Source organism: Benincasa hispida, chromosome 3 (genome assembly GCF_009727055.1).
Source record: "Benincasa hispida cultivar B227 chromosome 3, ASM972705v1, whole genome shotgun sequence".
In the NCBI taxonomy this organism is placed as follows: domain Eukaryota; kingdom Viridiplantae; phylum Streptophyta; class Magnoliopsida; order Cucurbitales; family Cucurbitaceae; genus Benincasa; species Benincasa hispida.
In genome coordinates, this window is record NC_052351.1 from 36,571,269 (window position 1) to 36,590,311 (window position 19,043).

Genomic DNA, 19,043 nt, shown 5'->3' on the forward strand with positions numbered 1-19,043 from the left:
TTAATGGTAAATCTCTTCCTAAATTTGTACAATTATTGAAACTACTAAGACATTCCAAATGTCATCTACCTCACTTTCACTACGTTGTCCACCTCCGCTCACCACTGTAACCAACAAACTCTAGTGACCACTAGCTACCACCATTAGTGGCTAACTCTGATGACCACCTCGCCAACTATGACGGAGACCATCTTAGATGACCAACTTCGTTGATTATTATTTCAAATTATTAGTTTATAATATATTCGGTCTATATGGTAATTTGACATCAACAAAAACATTCTTAATATAACGAACTAAAACAAACTTATACACATAAACAGTTTTGAGAAAACATTATCAAACACAAGGATAATCTTATTTTGAACATTTTTTTTTTTAAAAAAGTGTTTAAATAAAAATGATTTTTTAAAATCAGGTTTTAAATGATTTTCTCATTTTTACGATCAATTACTGATGGAAAGAAATCTGAGGAAGGGATCAGTTACAAAAATAAAAAATCATAGATAAATTGTTGAGTTTAAAAATTTAAGAAACTAAATGCAACTTAAACCAAACTTGATGAGCAACAAAGAAAAATATATTTTTGTCCCTATAATATAAACACCATCAGAAAAGCAAACAATAATAATAAAAAAAAACATAAAGAGACCAAAAGCGGAAAAAAGAAAGTAGAGGATCGATTTGAATCGGGCTGCTTTGCCCCATCCGCGCCCATTAAGACAATAAATTAAGCCCAAACAAAGGTGGTCCATGGTGGCCCACCAAACATGAACCCACGTTGCCAGCTCAGCATGGGAAACGAAGAAAGCAATCCACACGCGCGATCACGTGCTTTGCCTTATCACAAATGAGAGCGAGACGTGAAGTAATAACGAGCGCAGAATATTTTTGTGAGCCAAAATGAAACGGCTGGGCTAGAGAGTTTTCGTTGTGTTGTGTAATGTTTGTGTCCTATAATCAGAAAATTACAAAGAGAATTAAAATTCCCCCACTATTAAAAAACGACGTCGTCTAGGGTAACGTAATGGCAAAAAAACCAAATCGACTCCCTCCATTTATCGCTCCCTAACATTACTGGTTAAAAGCTCAAAGATTAGACGAATGATCACTAAGACAAGAGAAGAAGAGACAAAGCCAGAGAGAGAGAAGAGAGGGAAGGAGGGCGGAGACGGAGGAGCGGACGGCGACCCCGTCTTTGGATTCCTCTAATTTGAGCTTGTTAGGGTTGTTGGAGGAGAATGGGGGAGCAGAGGAACCGATGGAACTGGGAGGTGAGCGGGTTTGAGCCAAGGAAGCCGTCTTCTTCGTCTTTTGAGCAGGATGATCAGCTCAAGCCAGGCGCTCCTTTGATTCGGAGGTATTCAATTTCCTCGTCTTCAGCTTCTCCACGTTTGGAGCTCTCGAAACACTCACTCGTCACCAAGGTTCAGAGATTAAACGACAAAGTTAAGGTACTCGGAATTAATTCTCAATTGTTACCATCAACTTCTTCTTCTTCGTTTTTTTTTGTTGTGAGCTCCTCAGTTGAGTTTTCTGCTTGTCTTTGTTCTTAATTGTTTTTAATTTGATGCTGAAAAGTGGCATTGCGTTTTAAATGAGAGTAGCCAGGAGGGCTGTACCGGTTTTAGTGTCCCAAGCATTGCCATCGTAGGGATGTATTGGTTAATACTGCTGCCATTGCCAAGCTATAACTTTTGGTGAAATGGTGCGTCTATTAGTGAATTCGATTAACTTGCTCCTACGAGGACATGGCAACATGCTTCTAGGCCGTATATCGACTAAAATTATCTTCGCTGGACCGATGCAATTCCATATGTGTAGGCGAAGGCATGCATGGTTTGGCCGTGTGTGCTTGTTGCAATCACAACAGCCAATTGAAATGTGATGAATGGGCGGTCACAGGTGGAGGACTTGGAATCCTCAGCAGCTCTTGGTTTTGATTTCCTATTCATTTTCAGGCATCGGTTAAAGAAAAATATTTGATGTAAAAGCACATGTGAAGGACTTGACCTTCGTATTCAAGTTGTCTGTAGACTCTGTACAACCACCTAATACGTTTCTTTGCTATGCGTTAGATTCATTTCATAAGCAAGTGGCAGATTCGAGGTTTTCTCAAGATCTAGAACTTATTCTTGATTCCTTATTTCAGTCTCTAGATATTGGCTTGCCTGTTCATGGGGTTTTTTTACGTATATTGTATCAAGTCGGCGGCATTACAGGCGATATATGGACCTCTGTATTGGCTCATCTCATGTACTCGTTAAGAACTTCGGTGTTTATTTTGACAGCTAGCTAAAGAAGATTACCTGGAGTTGAAACAAGAAGCAAATGAACTGCAGGAATATTCGAATGCAAAACTTGATCGAGTTACTCGGTATCTCGGTGTTCTTGCAGAGAAGACCCGTAAGCTAGGTAAGACATTGAGCACTGCTGTATACATATTTTCCATGTTAAGTTCCTTGTTTCTAGATTTTAAATCACATAAGTAACTTGATGTTATGAGATTGACAGATTATTGTAGTTGTAGCCTTCCGAATTTGAGATAATATTCACGAGAACCATGCAAATCTGTGTGGTTTTGATTTTGGTTTTCCTTGTTCAAATGCTATATATTTCTAAGAATTCCTATTTAAGCACAATTATTGGTAGGTTTTAAAGTGTTCTCATATCTGAATATCAGATAGAGTGGCCATTGAAACTCAGGCTAGAATTGGTCCATTACTTGATGAAAAAAGAAGGCTGTTTAATGACTTGTTGACAGCCAAAGGTACACCCATTTTCCATGTGTTTTCCTTCTTATAAATTTGACAACCTGTAAAATTTGGTTCTACAATAACTGGTTTATTAATTTCAGGGAACATAAAAGTTTTTTGCCGAACTAGACCACCATTTGAGGAGGAAGGTCCGTCTGTTGTTGAATTTCCTGATGAAAGCACAGTCCGCATCATCACTGGTGATGATACCATCTCTAACCCCAAAAAGGATTTTGAGTTTGACAGGGTTTATGGACCTCATGTTGGACAAGGTGAAAGGAATGTGTGTTCTCCCTACCTCAACTGGTCCTACTTGTGTTTTCCTATTAATATTTATTCAAATCATGATATAGATATACTATGGTTGTGTTATTAATGTTTCTTGGATTGTTATTTCATGTGCAGCCGAATTGTTCAGTGATGTTCAGCCTTATGTGCAGTCTGCGTTGGATGGACATAATATTTCTATACTTGCCTATGGACAAACATTCTCAGGAAAGACGCACACCATGGTCGGTCTCTTGTCTCCCTTTGTTTGACATATATTTTCCTTCCTTCTACTCTCTCGCCAATGCAGATGCTTCTTAATTGTGTCATTATGCATATGCTAATCAGTACTTGATTTTTTTGGGTGAGGGCTGTTATGCTAATTACTTATGGGTATCTTAATGCTTAGGAATGAAGGCTTATTTTTTTGGTACAACAACTAAGGGGATGTGAGATCGAATCTTTGACCTTTAGGGAAGGAGGTCATGACAATTACTACTAACTAAGCTCACTTTGGCGCTTAGGAATGAAGATTTATTGTGTGTTTATCTGGCAAGGATTGTATTGAGTGTGAAAGATATATGTGTTTGGTATTATAAAGTTTATCTGTAAGGACGTAGTAGGATCTTACCTTTATTGTTAATTACTTCTCTATATCTACTTAAATAAATTAAATTAGTATCTCAGAAATCAACTAAATATACATTATTTCAAAAGTTTTTTTCCCTTCATTTTAGAAAATATTTCAAAAGTTCATTTTAAAAATCAATTTAATTTTGATCGAATTTCATATTTTTTTGTTAATATTGGAGCTGCCCAACATTTTGGATTTACATATGAACTTAATTTACTGAAGTAAAATGTAATTGTGTTGTTATGAACCAGTCAAATTTGATTTCACTGTTTCCGTTTCAGGATGCTAAACTCAATACAATAGAAACTAGTATTCATTTAGCAGCCTCTTGTTAGAATTTGTATTGCCGAGCCTCGTTTTGTTACTAAACAAAAAAGGGGTTAGGGTCAGAGTTAGAGTTAGAGAAATGCTGAGAAACAAATTTGGTTTTGATGTAAAGTTATTTGTCAAGAAACTATTCTTACTCTTGATCTTAGCCTAAAGGGCAAGAAAGGTATATGTAAAGTTATATTTGCAAAATACAATTTTGTCAAAATCTGATTCTTGTGAGATATCAGATGAATACTATTGCTGATTCACAAGATCAACATTTGTCCACCCTTGCAATATTCCTTTTCATAGTAATTCAAGAGCTATGATAAAAAAGGGACCGAGTATATTGCATACAGGAAAAAGGGGTTGAGATGAGGCATCATCTAGAATCAAGCCAAGGAATCAGGAAAAGACTTCCTATTGGGATTCAGTTTCTAAAATACAGTAATTCCAGAAAAAAAAAGTTTCTTATCCAAACAAAAAAAATAGAGTAATTGCAACCTTCTTCTTCTTCTTCTTCTTCTTCTTCTTTTCTTTCTTCTTTTTCTTTCTTTATTTTTTTCTTTCGTTTTTTTTTCTTTTTTAAAAAAATTAAATAATAATTATAACAATAAGGCAGTCAGATCCTGTAAGTGGCAATAAAACTAATTACATCCTATAACTCTGTTCACCTTCTCCAGGGATCTTTAAAAAATCTTGCCATCTTCTCCAACCATAGGTACCAAAAGTATGTGTCTGCAAATATTAAGTCCCAAAATAGAAGCTTTGCAACTTCTAAACACCATAAAACCGAAAGATCACATCTGTACTATCTATATGAAAGTGCCAAACAAACACTCCACCATTTGTATGCACAGTCGTAAACTCATACTGCAAATGGTCAATGTCTCCCATCCTTTTTTCCACATAAGAGGTGTTAATCGGAAGTAGTAGTTTTTCATGACTGTTAGGATTATGAGTGTAGTAGTTGTTTTTATCTCCCTCCATTTCTTCCATCCATCATGGAATAGCCAAAATCTTTTCACTCAGGCACTTGGTTAAAAAATGTTTTCTGGTCTCATCAGTGCTTGTTTTTTTGCATATGTAGTTTTATGATCTGATCTTACCATCTACCAATTTCTGAGCATATTGTGCTGGTAGATTTGTTTTCTCAATTTATTATTTTTCTTGCACAGGAAGGATCCAGCCATGACCGTGGTTTATATGCTCGCTGTTTTGAGGAGTTATTTGATTTAGCCAATTCTGATTCAACCTCTACTTCTCGATTTAAATTTTTTGTTACTGTCTGCGAGCTTTATAATGAACAGGTTCCCTTTCCTTACTAAATTTCCATTCTCAATTGTATTGTAGTTTTAGATTCCATCTTTGAGCTCTATGCAATAATATATTGAAGCCCTTTCATGTTCTTGAAGATCAGGGATTTGCTCGCTGAATCAGTTATTGCTTCAAATCTCCAAGTTGATTCACCAGAGTTGTTTGCAGGACTTGTGCAAGAAAAAGTAGACAACCCATTGGACTTCTCTAGAATTTTGAAAGCAGCATTTAATGCACGGGGAAACGATTTATTGAAGTTGAATGTTACTCATTTGTATGGTTTGAACCTGGTTGTTTTTATTTTATTATCCTCTTTTCTCCGCTTCTTTCTGTCTTTTTTTGTTGGTATAAGTTATGGTCTAAACTATGTGAATGTTAATATTCAAGTGGAATTGTTGTTCGCAATTAATTTTTTTTTGTTGGTATAATTTATGGTCTAAACTATGTGAATGTTAATATTCAAGTGGAATTGTTGTTCGCAATTAATTTTTTTTTGTTGGTATAATTTATGGTCTAAACTATGTGAATGTTAATATTCAAGTGGAATTGTTGTTCACAATTAATTAATTTTTATTTTATGATATGCACATATTTATTGTTCCATTTTGTAAATTTGATTTATAATGTTTATACTTGCAGAATGTAATGTTACAAGGAGCCACATTTAGTTGTTAGTACTTCTTTCAAGACATCTGTAACATAAGTCTACTAGAGAGTCTGATAGAAAAACCTGCTAGAGTGGAGGGGTTGGATAATTCTTTCCTAATATTACAGCCGAAGGAAAAAAAAACATTATATCTTAGTCTGGTTTTCATGTTTGCTTTGTATATATAACTGCTTTCGATATTTATTTTCAGTATTTACACTGCTTGTATGTTCATCATCTCACAAGGCTTTGAACTGACTATTACAGGATCACCACGATACATGTATATTACACCAATCTGATCACCAGTGAAAATACGTATAGCAAGCTTTCTCTTGTAGACTTAGCTGGCAGTGAGGGTTCAATTACAGAAGATGATAGTGGAGAGAGGGTCACAGATTTGCTGCATGTCATGAAATCACTTTCAGCGTATGTTTAACTTAATCTTACTATTTTCTGAGCACACTAAATGTGGGGTATTTTCTTAAACTAATTTTTGAGGTATCCTCTGTTTATTAATGGGATGGATTTATTGTTTCAATTTTGAAAAATTTTAATCTCTGAGGATTTTTGTTGTTTGTTTGTTTTTTGTTTTTGCGATTAATAAAATCAAACCAACGGATTGGTTTTTCAAAAGTTTTATTTTCTTGTGATTTTCATCATATGTAATTAAAGGAGAAAGTTGATTTAAATTTATTACTGGCTAAATTTTGAATTGCATTGGGATTTGATGAATTTCTAGAAATATGAAATGGTGGTTGTTGATCCGTGGAATTCAACTTCTTTTCAATGAAAAAATCTTTACGTATGCCAACCTCACTGTAGATACTATGATATGCTTTTGTAGGTTGGGAGATGTTTTGTCATCTTTGACTTCTAAGAAGGAAGTTGTTCCATATGAGAATTCAGTGCTCACAAAAATACTAGCAGACTCAATAGGTAAGGTAATCTTTTTGGTGTATGAAGTTATTTTAGGCTAGAATCATCAACCATGACATAGGGGTTGCAGGGTTTAACAAAAATGATTTTTTTCCGAAATATCAAGAAAAGGGTGCACGCTGTTATACTTCATATTATGTCTAATCCTTTGCACATGTTGGTAATGTTTGATGCCAAAATGAATTTTTTAAACGGGCACATTATGTATGTGACAGTGACATGTTTGTCTCATATCTATCACAAACTTATGAATGACACCATATTCCAGAATAGTATGATTCCTTATTTGTTTTCAATATTCAATATTTTGTTTTCTGGAAACTTGAAAGATTTTAATATCCTTGGTTAGTGTCCACTATAAGGTTTGGACTGGACTAGTGTGGTTTCTCAATGCTTAAATACTTTTCTTCATTGTGCAAGCTTATGAAACTTTGTTTAAGATTTTTTGTAAGTCTACCTTTGTATTTCAATTAAAGATTATTGTCAAAATCTTGTACCTAAAATTATTTCTGTAGTTTAGAGAGCCGACAATTTGGTGCGTAAAAGAGGCATTCTGACACAAAAGAACCTTGTGACTACATGTAAGGACCAACCAATGAACCAATGTTCTCTTTTGCCTCAGAATTGGCCACTCTCATATCATTCCGGGGATAATAATCCTGGGTGCATGTTTATTTGGAACTTAAGGGACAGTTGAATGCAGTATAAACAGCATCTCTCCCCCCCCTCAAAAAAAAAAAAAAAAAAAAAAAAAAAAAAAAACTCAAACATATCAAAGAAACATAAATGGAAAAACAGGACACTTAAGAAGAAACTATAAAAGCGTTCTAGCTATGATAGATGTCTTGAATTGAAAGCCCCTCAAAAGATTTGGAGAGAGAGCACCAAGAAGAAGCCTTTAAAGAGCCGCATCAAAGAGAGCACAAGAAATTTGAAAGGAATCATGAAAAATATATCGGTTTCTTTCCATCCAAGATTCCAAACTTGAAAGAATGGCCTTGACTGTGTTACTCAAAGCAAATCAACCTGTGAATTCCACCTCAACCTGCATTAATAAGAGCTGTGAAACATTTCTTTTCAATGAGTTTGAGAAGATCCAACTGATATTAAAACTATCAAATAATAACCTCCAGCAGTGTTGAGGATAAACACTAAAAAAAGATGTGATTATGTGGTACTCATATTATCGAATGAAAAGTTTTCTTTCAGGCTCATTGCCTCATTCTCATCTCAAGCAATTTCTTTTGCTTTCGATTTTTCAGTTAATGTTTTATATCATTATCCGAAGGTTGCCAGGTGTTAGACATGGTTCCTTTGGCTTAATGGGTTCAATTAATGCAGGTGGGAATTCAAAAACTTTGATGATTGTCCACCTCTGCCCGAATGCTTCAAATCTATCAGAGACACTATCATCATTAAACTTCTCTGCAAGAGCACGAAATGCTGTATTAAGTCTTGGAAATCGAGATACAATTAAAAAATGGAGAGATATTGTAAGTATTAATATATTTAATTGAATGTGGTCACATGTCTAGATGAAGTTCAATACAGTCACCACCTAGTTTGTTATTGAATGATATATCTTTGAACTTAGAGTGCTTCTTAATATGAGGAACCAAATTTTGTGGAATGGCCTTGGCCTGGACTCAGTAGTAAATAGTAATTTAAAGCTTGATTTTTAAACTTAGAGTCGTCTGTGAGAGGGAATTTCTAATCAAAGAGAAAGTTATAACTTTAACACAGAGTAAAAACAAGATTTAAGCTAGGAAAATAACTCATGTTTATATTTGGTCCAGGCTTGGGAGCTGATCTGAAGTCTTAAATAGTGCTTCTAAATATCATTGAGAAGATCTTTTACTTTTTGATTGGCTGAGCAGTGATAGGTTGGAAGCCTAAGAGAGTGCATATGTAAATAATATTTCATCACTATACCATTTATTATAGTCATATAGACAAATATGGGAGTCCTAATCTTATAGAACATATATTTTATAATTAATGATAATGACTAGTTGCTAATGGGCTCCTATAACCGACATATTAGGATCTATGCTCCTTTTCGTTGGGCAGTGTTTCTGTAAGTCCTTTTTGTATTCTTTCACTTATTCTAACGAAAGGTTTCTGTTAAAGAAAGTAAAAGAAAAATATATTTACATCATTAGTATAATAAATCAATGAAATTTGTTTCTTATTAAGAAAAAAGTCTATAGTACAAAAAAATATATGATGTAACATGCATCATTGGTGGGGCAACTGTGGGCTCTAAATGGAAGTATATTGAGAATATATCTGTCTTACTCACAATTTCATGTCCTACCAATTCTTATAGGCAAATGATGCACGTAAGGAATTATTTGATAAGGAAAAAGAAATTCAGGATGTGAAACAAGAGGTTTTGGGACTGAAAAATGCACTGAAAGATGCTAATGACCAGTGTGTTTTACTCTTCAATGAAGTACAGAAGGCGTGGAAAGTTTCTTCTACCCTGCAATCAGATTTAAAGGTTCCTAACTTATGTTTTTGTTATGTTACACAGTTATATCAATCAATGTAATCTATTTTTTGGTTTCGCATTTCTCCCCCTTGATTTTTACATGTAAACTATGAAGTATAAGGTTTAGGATGATTGCAGTTAAATCGGGTTTTGGGATCTATAAACAGAAATCTTCTCCATTTTCAGTCTGGTTGTGTCTAATTGAAAAAATGTCTTTCTGAAGAAGCACAGATAAACTATTTCCACAGTTATGTTATAGATCCCATTGGAAGTAAAAGAAAATCGAATTATTATTTTAATTCATATATAACGGTCGATGGTCAGTCAGTTCTATATTATTTTAATCTTATGGTTTTTAGCAGTTCTATGTCTTCTTTTGAATATTTCGTATCAAGATGGTCAGCCAACTGATATACTCCAAAAAACAGTTGCAGACTAGAACTATGCTTCGCTTCAAAAGATTAATGCAATAGTTTACTCGTATATTTTTCTGAAGTGAGGTGTGTATACAGTTGTTCATCAGGTTGAAGCCCTTTTTTCGTGCTTGAACCCTGTCTTCTGTTTAAGTATTTTTTTTCTGTCACTGGGGCTTGATTGACATTTTATGAAACTAAGTATATTCTGTTCTTTAACAAATGACTATTTTGATGTCTTGTTTTTCTGTTAAGCTTTTCTTTCAGGCAGCATTATTGCTTTAATTTCAAAATAATTCTGTCATTTTTTTCCCACGTTGGTGTTAGTTTTTGTCATATTACTTCTTCAAGCAGCAATGTCACTGAGTTGTGTTCTATATGATGCAGATGGAAAACATTTCACTTGCAGAAAAACTTAAGACAGAGAAGGAACAAAATGCTCAGCTTAAAAATCAAGTAGCTCAACTCTTGCATTTGGAGCAAGAGCAGAAACTGCAGATACAACAGAGAGATTCAACCATTCAGAATTTGCAGGTTGGTTCTCGATTATCTCAGGACTCCTGACCTGAATAATTTGTATATTTTTGAATTGATGGAAATTGTATTACTTTTTTTTTCATGTAGTCAAAGATTAAAAGCATAGAGTCACAAGTGAACGAAGTTAGATCGTCCTTGAGCACAGAACCATCCAAGGCCACTGGAGATAGCATGGATTCTTCTGCAGTAAGCAAGAAGCTTGAAGAGGAGCTCAAAAAACGTGATGCTCTTATAGAGGTCTGTTCTCTGAAATTCCATATTGGTGAATGCGTTCAATAAGAATAATTATTTTTATTGAACAAGAAGAAGTCTCTAATTGATTTTTGAAAAGTTACAAACTAAAAATTAAAAAGAAAAAAAAAAAAAATCTTTAGATCACCCTAGCAAGAACCATAATGAGTTGGCCTATTGGTCAATAAGGGCAGTGGCGAACCCAGGATTTTAGGTTAGGAGGGCACGATGCATGTAATACTCAAATTAGAGTAATATAGATTACTAAACTACAATAAACTACTGTGGATTATATCTATTTGTTCAATATAGATATTGAGAACCCAAATTTATATATACATAATTTTATACTATTTTTTTAAAATTTATAATTGAATAAACTAAAAAAATACAACTTGAAATCCATAGTAAAACTTTTCTAAAATTGAGTTAAAGATCTTTATATGAAATTGATTTTCTAAAAATAAGTTGCCATGAACTTAAAATTAAAATTACTCTGTCATAGACATAAGAATATTATTAGTTTTCAAGTTCTATATAAAAGTAACTTCAAATTAATAAGGAGGTCGAACTTGAAGATTTGTATAAAATACAAAGGTTAAATTTAAGCATTTTAAATTGCATGAATAAAAATAGAATGTGTATGTCAAAATAATATTTTAATAATCTTTGTATCAATGAATTTAAATTCATTACAGAAATTAAAATCTTGTTTGTTTTATTTTAATTATTTATTATGAAAATTAGAAATCTTAATTAATTAGGTGATAATTTTTTAGTACTTTTATTTATGGTAAAAGTCTTTAACTTTTTAGTTTGGAAAATAAATATATATTTTTATTTGAAAAATGAAAATCTTATTTTTATTTACAAAATTCAAATTTTGGAGTATTCAATTTTACAAATTACAAGTAAAAAATACAGACAAATATGGAAAGAAAAATAAATTAAATAAATTAGGCATACTNGGGGGGGTGCTTGGCTTGTGCAACAAGGTGGGTAGCAGAGCCAATAAGCCAAGCAACGGTTTTGGTGATAAATAGCAGACTCTATATACATAATATTTTACACTGGAAGAACAAAAGTAAGTATATATATATATAAATAATATTTTCTAGAGTGTCCCCCCGGCTCCTTCATGGATCCTCCGGTGAATAAGGGTCATGGGTTTGATAAAGAACTTAGAGGAAATGAGTTCAATTAGGATTTAATATCCTACAAATGGTTTTGGGTCAAGTGGGTTGTCCCATGTTTTTTTCTTAAAAAGATCATCCCAGCAGGAATAAACACTTTAAATTACCAAACAACTGCCCAAACAAAAGTTTGAAAAGTAAAAAAAGAAAAAAGGTGTCCCACCAAGAATTAATTGAATAAGTGAAACAATGTGAAATCTGTGGAAAGAGCACCTCAAGAAGCCATATGACAGAAAATGAGAGATCTAATCTCTCCTCATAAAAAGCTTGTTTCTCTTCAAAGATGTATAGATTCCTTTCTGTTCACATTTCCTAAGCTATTGCTTTTAATGACGTCAATCCAAAAAATTTGAACTTCTTCTTGGATAAGATTATTTTTTTTAATAGGTTAAGGATAAGAGTAAACACGCCATAAATGAACTGCATTTTTCATCTATGGGATGCTTACTCATGGAATTTAATCTTTCTTGCTAAATTCCTAGAGTTTTGTACTTCCATATTGTTTTAGGCTTTCAGCTTATTTTTCATGTTTTAGTGTATATCTAACTAGTTTGAATTCAATTTCCAATTCTTTGGCTGGTTGACGCTCTCATGCTCCAGTTAAGTCGTTTTGTCATAGGGTCTGAATTTGTCCTGTTTTTGCAGAGATTACATGAAGAAAATGAAAAATTGTTTGACAGGTTGACAGAGAAAGCATCTTTGGTTGGATCTCCGCAGGTAAACATATTCTCTTGGGGATCTGAATTTACTGGGTACAAGCTTGAACTTCTGCTTCTGATTCTTGAACTTTCTGCTTAGTTATTTAATTATATTAAGGTTTGTTGTTCTCTCGGAGCTTCCATCAGCATGTTCAATTGGTTTATTGTCTAAAAGTCTGGCTAGTGTCATTCTTCGATGATTTTGCATGAAGGATGCAATGTGCTTGACATTTTATTTTATTTTATATATTTTTTTATTTATTGTAATGGATAACCTAACTTCTATCGAAAAAAATTGAAAGAATACACAACCACACAAAAATAAAGCCCACATAAGAGAGTTAAACTACAAAAAAGGGCTTTCATCAGGTAACAAATAAGATGTCGATGTAATCACAAAAAGACATTGTTATCAAAACTCAAAGAGAAACATAGATTCTAACAAGGGACCAAAAATTGTAGAAGATTTCTCCAGTTCTAAAGATTTTATTATTTCTCTCACTTCAAAGACCCTTCAAAATAGCACAAACTCCGACCTGCCATAAAAACAACCATTTCTCATGGAAAGGCAAATTGTGGAGAAGCTATGCAATATTTTCACTACAACTCTGAGAGCTGGCAAAACAAAACGTAAGGCTGGGAAGAAACAAGTCCAAACAACATCGGCAAAATGGCATCTCTGGTGGATATGATCATGGTCATTTGCTGGTCTCCTATGAGGAATACAACAAAGCTGCATGAGCTTAAGTCCTTACTTGAGTAGTATCTGTTCTCTAGGTTCTACAGTTGTATCCTTGAGTTCTAAGAATACAAGAAAGCAGCTACAATGTGATAGACATTTGATATGTGTAATTTTATCTAGAGTATTATGGCTATCATCATAATGTGTTGGACTTTATTTATATCCAGGTATTCAACGGTATTTCCACAAATCATATGGCTTATGAGAAATTCAACTAGTTAGGTTCTTTTAGCTTGTCTAGTATTGTTACCATGCCTATTAATATATGGCATTTTATAGGCTATTTCTATTATTGTTGGTATTCTGTATGGTACTACAGTATTACTTATATTGACGGTTTTATTTATTTAATTTTCAGTTGCCAAGTACATTACCCCAAGGCTCTGGGAATGTTCAACCTCAGGATCCTGGCAGGTATTTAGTCAAATCTGAAATTTGTAAATGCTTTTTCAGTTCTATTACTTGCTATTTCATAAATGCTGCAAACTCCCTGGTTGCTAAAACAGAAATGATATCAATGACAAGAGTAAAGGGAGCTCGATGGCCATTGTTCCTTCTCCATCAGCTGTAGATAAAGCTGAGGGAAATCTTGCCTTAGTTAAAGCTGGTTCTGATAAGGTTAAAACTACCCCAGCAGGAGAGTATCTTACATCTGCTCTGAATGATTTTGATCCTGAACAGTATGACAGCCCTGCTGCTATTTCAGATGGTGCAAACAAGCTTTTAATGCTGGTATATATAAGTTTAATTTAGAGAGGACACTAACTACTGATGTCCATCTTTCTAGTCTTATTGCTTAAAGTTTTTTAATGATATTTTTATTTATTTATTTTCACCTAAGCCGATTATCATAAGCTTGTGTTATTTAAAGCTGGTTCTGATTAAAAGTTCGAGCACCTTTTGTTTGAGGACTAGAAAGTTTCATCAATTCATCAATTAGCAATATCGCTAATATCAGTTTTGTCATGGGCTATGTTTCTCTGGCGGGAGCTGTGTGGGGACATAGGCACAGAATACCGTAAACTTTTTGTCCCCCCCTCCCCCCCTCTTCTTCTTCTTCTAAAACAAACTTTCTTTCCAGCATAAGGTTTATCATGATTACTGGGGTAAGATGAGAAGAACATTTTAGCCAATTGATTGGAAATAAATCTTGCAGGTCTTAGCCGCAGTTATTAAAGCAGGTGCTTCTAGAGAGCATGAAATACTGGCTGAAATAAGAGATGCTGTTTTCTCTTTCATCCGTAAGATGGAACCAAGAAGGGTGATGGACACGATGCTTGTTTCACGAGTTAGAATATTGTACATAAGATCTTTGCTTGCCAGGTCACCGGAGCTGCAATCCATCAAGGTTTCTAAATCTTTAATGTGTTTCCATCTTTCTCTTCTCCGAAATACATTTTCTTTGACTTTGCATCATGTTTGGTCCTTGTATCTTTACGATTGCAGGTCTCTCCTGTTGAGTGTTTTCTTGAAAAGGCAAGCACTGGGCGCAGTAGAAGCTCCAGCAGGGGTAACAGTCCAGGTAGATCTCCTGTTCGTTATATGGATGAGCAGATCCAAGGCTTTAAAGTGATTCTTCGGCCAGAAAAGAAGTCCAGATTTTCATCAGTTGTATCGAAAATTCGGGGTCTTGATCAGGTAGTACTTTTATCATGGTTTTGATATCCTCCCACCTATCTGAACTAACACATGCTGATAATCAATATGAATATATTCCCCTTTCCACTAGAGATATCAAGAAAAACTGTTCTGTGCATTCCTGCACACATGCTGGTGAGTTGGTGGTAGGAGACGAATTAGGAAGTACTTCGTCAGACAATTTGTAATGCATATTATCATGAGATCATGCCCTCTTCAGTTCCCTCCCACTGGATAATTTGCTCCCAACTTTCTATATTCTGTTTCACATTTAACTTATCTTAAGAAAATAATGGTTTCATACATTTTCAGGAAATTCTATTGTATATTATTACAATACAGTTGTGCTTATTGCTTTGAACTGTATTGGACAGGATTCTCCGAGGCTGCAAGTGACAGCTGGAAAGCTGAGAGAAATTAACGAGGATGCAAAAAGCTTTGCTGTTGGAAATAAGGCTTTGGCTGCTTTATTTGTACATACTCCAGCTGGCGAGCTGCAGCGTCAGATTAGGTCATGGCTAGTAGAGAACTTTGAATATTTGTCTGTTACTGGAGACGATGCAGCTGGGGGAACAACTGGTCAGCTGGAACTTCTGTCAACAGCAATCATGGATGGCTGGATGGGTGGACTTGGTGCTGCAATGCCTCCTTCTACGGATGCTCTTGGTCAGCTTCTCTCCGAGTATACAAAACGGGTCTATTCTTCCCAATTGCAGCACTTGAAGGTTTTCTTTTATCTTCTTTTGAATCTTTTCTTGAAAAATCGAATAAATGCTTAGAATGATTTTTTCGTGTTATTGCTTGTGAAAATATTTTGAAAGTTAACGTTCATCGTGTAAAAAGTTGTGTTTTTTGATGCAGTCTGACCTTTTTCATGTCAAATCATGAACAGTGTGAATTTGATTGATCCACACAGTTTTAATGGGAATCCATTTTAATCACCTCAGCTTATTTGAGGATGGTAACCCCATTCATTTTCTTAGAGTCAGGAAAAGTCATTTTTTAAGCTACCTAAACCTCTATTTTCACTTGTCACCAAATTCTCGTCAATAAATCAATCTTGGCCCAAATTCATTTAGATACAACTGGGATATTATTGGTTCAAATTTCATCGGACTACTTGCCTACAGTCTTAAATATTTCATGAGTTTAAAAACCACTAATGTTTTTATGTTCATATTTTTCAAAAAAGAAAATGCACAGAGGAAAAAGGAAAAATCCTGGCCGATATCGGTTGCTGTCTTGTTCAGAAAAATAATGCTGCTCTTTCATGATTGCTGCATGGGAACCGGAAAATTCCAGCACATCCTAGTCCTTCCACTTGAGCACATCAAACAGGATTTCTATTTTTTGCACATACTGTATCATCTTCAACACTGCGTCCTTTCTTCACATAGATGAAAATCATTTGTGGAGTCAACTGGTTAAGAACCTGGATAATAGATCTTATCTTCCTATATAACTCCCCTGCTAAATTTTGCAACCTCGACATGGAAGGGGTAAACAGACCATGATATTTTGGACTTTTATGTACATCTTTTCTATTTTATCAGGACATTGCTGGTACATTGGCTATGGAAGAGGCAGAAGATGCAGCTCAAGTTACAAAGTTGCGATCAGCTCTTGAGTCAGTCGATCATAAGAGAAGAAAGGTACTTCATACTTGATTGACCTCCATGTTTGCACGTCAAGTACCAGGAATAATTTCTGTTTCACTCATCTATGTAGTTGGTCAATTTATTACTTGTGATAAGCATAACACCTTAAAGAACACAGTTCCATGTTTGGTGGCAAGAAACGAATGCTCATCTCTCATGCTTTCTTTCTTTGTCGTGTTCTTCGAAATTGATTAAATAAACATTTACTGTTAAAGCTAAATTGGCAATGTTATCTTTTTGTCATCAGATTTTATTACAAATGCAAAAGTGAAAAATGAGATAGCTTTTAGCATTTATTCTGTAAATGCTTGTAAATGTTATCTAAACCCCAAACGCTAAACATTATCTGTGTAACTTTTTTCATTCTCTATTTGCCTATATTTGAGCATATCCTGATATATAAAACTAATGTTGTCAGATTTTACAACAAATGAAAAATGATATAGCTTTACTTATGCTGGAAGATGGTGGTTCACCTATCCAAAATCCCTCTACTGCGGTTGAAGATGCAAGACTTGCCTCTCTCATCTCCCTTGATGGCATTTTGAAGCAAGTAAAGGTAATCTACTACATAAATTTCTATAATTTTCTCTTCTTTTTCTTTTGTCAGTCAACAGGCATTTACGAATATATTCATTGAAACAGGATATTATAAGACAGGCCTCTGTAAATGCCTTGAGTAGAAGTAAGAAAAAACTGCTGCTTGCGTCTCTCGATGAGTTTATGGAACAAATGCCTTCTCTTCTCGAGATTGATCATCCCTGTGCCAGAAGGCAAATTACAGAAGCTCGTCAGGTAGTCGAGGTATGTGAATCTTTCAAATTTTGTACCAGTTTGTACAACATGCTTTCTTGTTGTATGAATTAATTTCTTGCCTTTTATTTGTTTATTCATCTACGTTTGAATTCAATTTGACTCTTCTCATTTGGAGATTGGTTATAGTAAGTGTTTGTTGGTGTTGTATGTGGAACTATTAATGCTGACGAGGAGGCAGGGTGGGAAAATTTCCGTCTGTTATAAGAATTGGGGCGGGAGGGGGAATCCCTACAAAACATTTGTTGGGAAATTTCACTCATCATTATAATATAGTAATTGAAAAAAATTCAATCAAATACTAGCTTAGGCCCTTGGCTGAATTCTTCTAAAATATCAATTACAGAATGAACTTTACCTCAGATGTAAAGAAGTCTTTTGATGCCTTCATACGGTGCACAAGTCCTTCAAATCTTGGATTGAATATAGTACTATGCTGGGGCCTGTATATATCATACATACATCTTATATTTTTTCTAATCTTATTTACTGCAGTTAACTCCAGAAGAAGATGACATCTATCAAGCAACATCACACAATCGCAGACTGTCTGTGGACTCGAGTTCTGGTGCAGAAACTGATGTATCTCAGTGGAATGTCCTGCAGTTCAATACAGGCTCAACAACACCTTTTATCATCAAGTGTGGGGCAAACTCAAATTCAGAATTGGTCATCAAGGCCGATGCCCGGGTTCAGGAACCGAAAGGTGGTGAAATTGTGAGAGTTGTTCCCAGACCATCTGTTTTAGAAAACATGAGCTTGGAGGATCTCAAACAAATATTTTCTCAGCTTCCAGAGGCTCTCAGCTTGCTTGCATTGGCAAGAACAGCAGATGGAACCCGAGCACGGTATTCTAGACTATACCGAACTTTGGCCATGAAAGTCCCATCGTTAAGGGATCTTGTTGGGGAGCTTGAAAAAGGAGGAGTATTGAAAGATGTAAGATCATGAATACGAAGTTTGTGGATGCCCATTCTTTTGGTAGCCATATTACTTTGACATGCTGCTGCCTGGCTTGTGTGTTAACATAATTTTTGAGGAAACTCCTGAGGTTGTCCACGATATTTAGCATTGTTGTATTGTAATTTATGTGGTCTTTGTTGCTCTTAGCAAAATCTGTATTTGTAGACATCTACCCCCACACTTCACTTGTCGAATTGACTGTAATTGTTGTTAAAATTAATGCCTCTCTCCCTAGAAATATTCTCAAAATGTCGATACAAGAGAAAATTTTGAATGTCTTTTTAGATCTTTTAATTCAGCAATTTTTAATTTTCTCCCAAGCTTTTCTTCTGCATCATTTCTGGCCATTGTTATTAGGAGCATTGCTACAAACTCAAACCAAGAAAGGATCATTTGGGGCATTTGCAGAACTAATATGGTTGAGGTTGGATTTCAATTTTGTAATTTAAGAAGTCTCAACTTTTAATTGTCTGATAATCCCCCTCATAAATTTAAAATTTTAGAAATAAACTGTTTAGTTAGCTATAAATTTGAATTTTTTGTCAAATGAATTTCTATATTTTAAATTTTGTGTCTTATAGATTTGTGAATTAAAAAATTTAGAAAGTTGGACAACTAAATATGTAAATTTAAAAGTTTAGAGGTTAAAAGACATATTTCATTGATAATAGATATAATTTAATATAATATAATATGAATTTTCTTCCCAATACTAAAAATGATTACTGCATTTAAAAGATATGAAAAATTAATATATTTTGAGCCATAATAAGAATAACACATCAAACTTGTACA

At 34.4% G+C, this 19,043-nt stretch overlaps 1 protein-coding gene across 1 annotated transcript; it reads left to right on the forward strand.

Annotated features, from left to right (window-relative positions):
• The first annotated feature begins 1,241 nt into the window (after nt 1–1,241).
• On the forward strand, nt 1,242–18,542 carry LOC120074546 (kinesin-like protein KIN-14A). Its single transcript, XM_039027701.1, has 23 exons — nt 1,242–1,454; nt 2,292–2,415; nt 2,684–2,770; nt 2,858–3,028; nt 3,162–3,268; nt 5,145–5,276; nt 5,382–5,557; nt 6,197–6,358; nt 6,777–6,868; nt 8,210–8,361; nt 9,198–9,371; nt 10,163–10,309; nt 10,400–10,549; nt 12,382–12,453; nt 13,535–13,590; nt 13,683–13,908; nt 14,333–14,524; nt 14,623–14,814; nt 15,189–15,539; nt 16,368–16,466; nt 16,891–17,031; nt 17,118–17,276; nt 17,781–18,542. Exons 1-23 carry the CDS (start codon nt 1,242–1,244, stop codon nt 18,234–18,236), a joined length of 3,831 nt encoding a protein of 1,276 aa, XP_038883629.1. The 3' UTR covers nt 18,237–18,542.
• The last annotated feature ends 501 nt before the right edge of the window (nt 18,543–19,043 follow it).

Excerpts from the sequence above, each read along its gene's own strand:
- LOC120074546 (XM_039027701.1), top strand. The coding sequence starts at position 1,242 with ATGGGGGAGCAGAGGAACCGATGGAACTGGGAGGTGAGCGGGTTTGAG. Across the intron at positions 12,454-13,534 it reads CTTTGGTTGGATCTCCGCAG|TTGCCAAGTACATTACCCCA; the intron begins GTAAACATATTC and ends TTTAATTTTCAG. Across the intron at positions 17,277-17,780 it reads AAGCTCGTCAGGTAGTCGAG|TTAACTCCAGAAGAAGATGA; the intron begins GTATGTGAATCT and ends TATTTACTGCAG.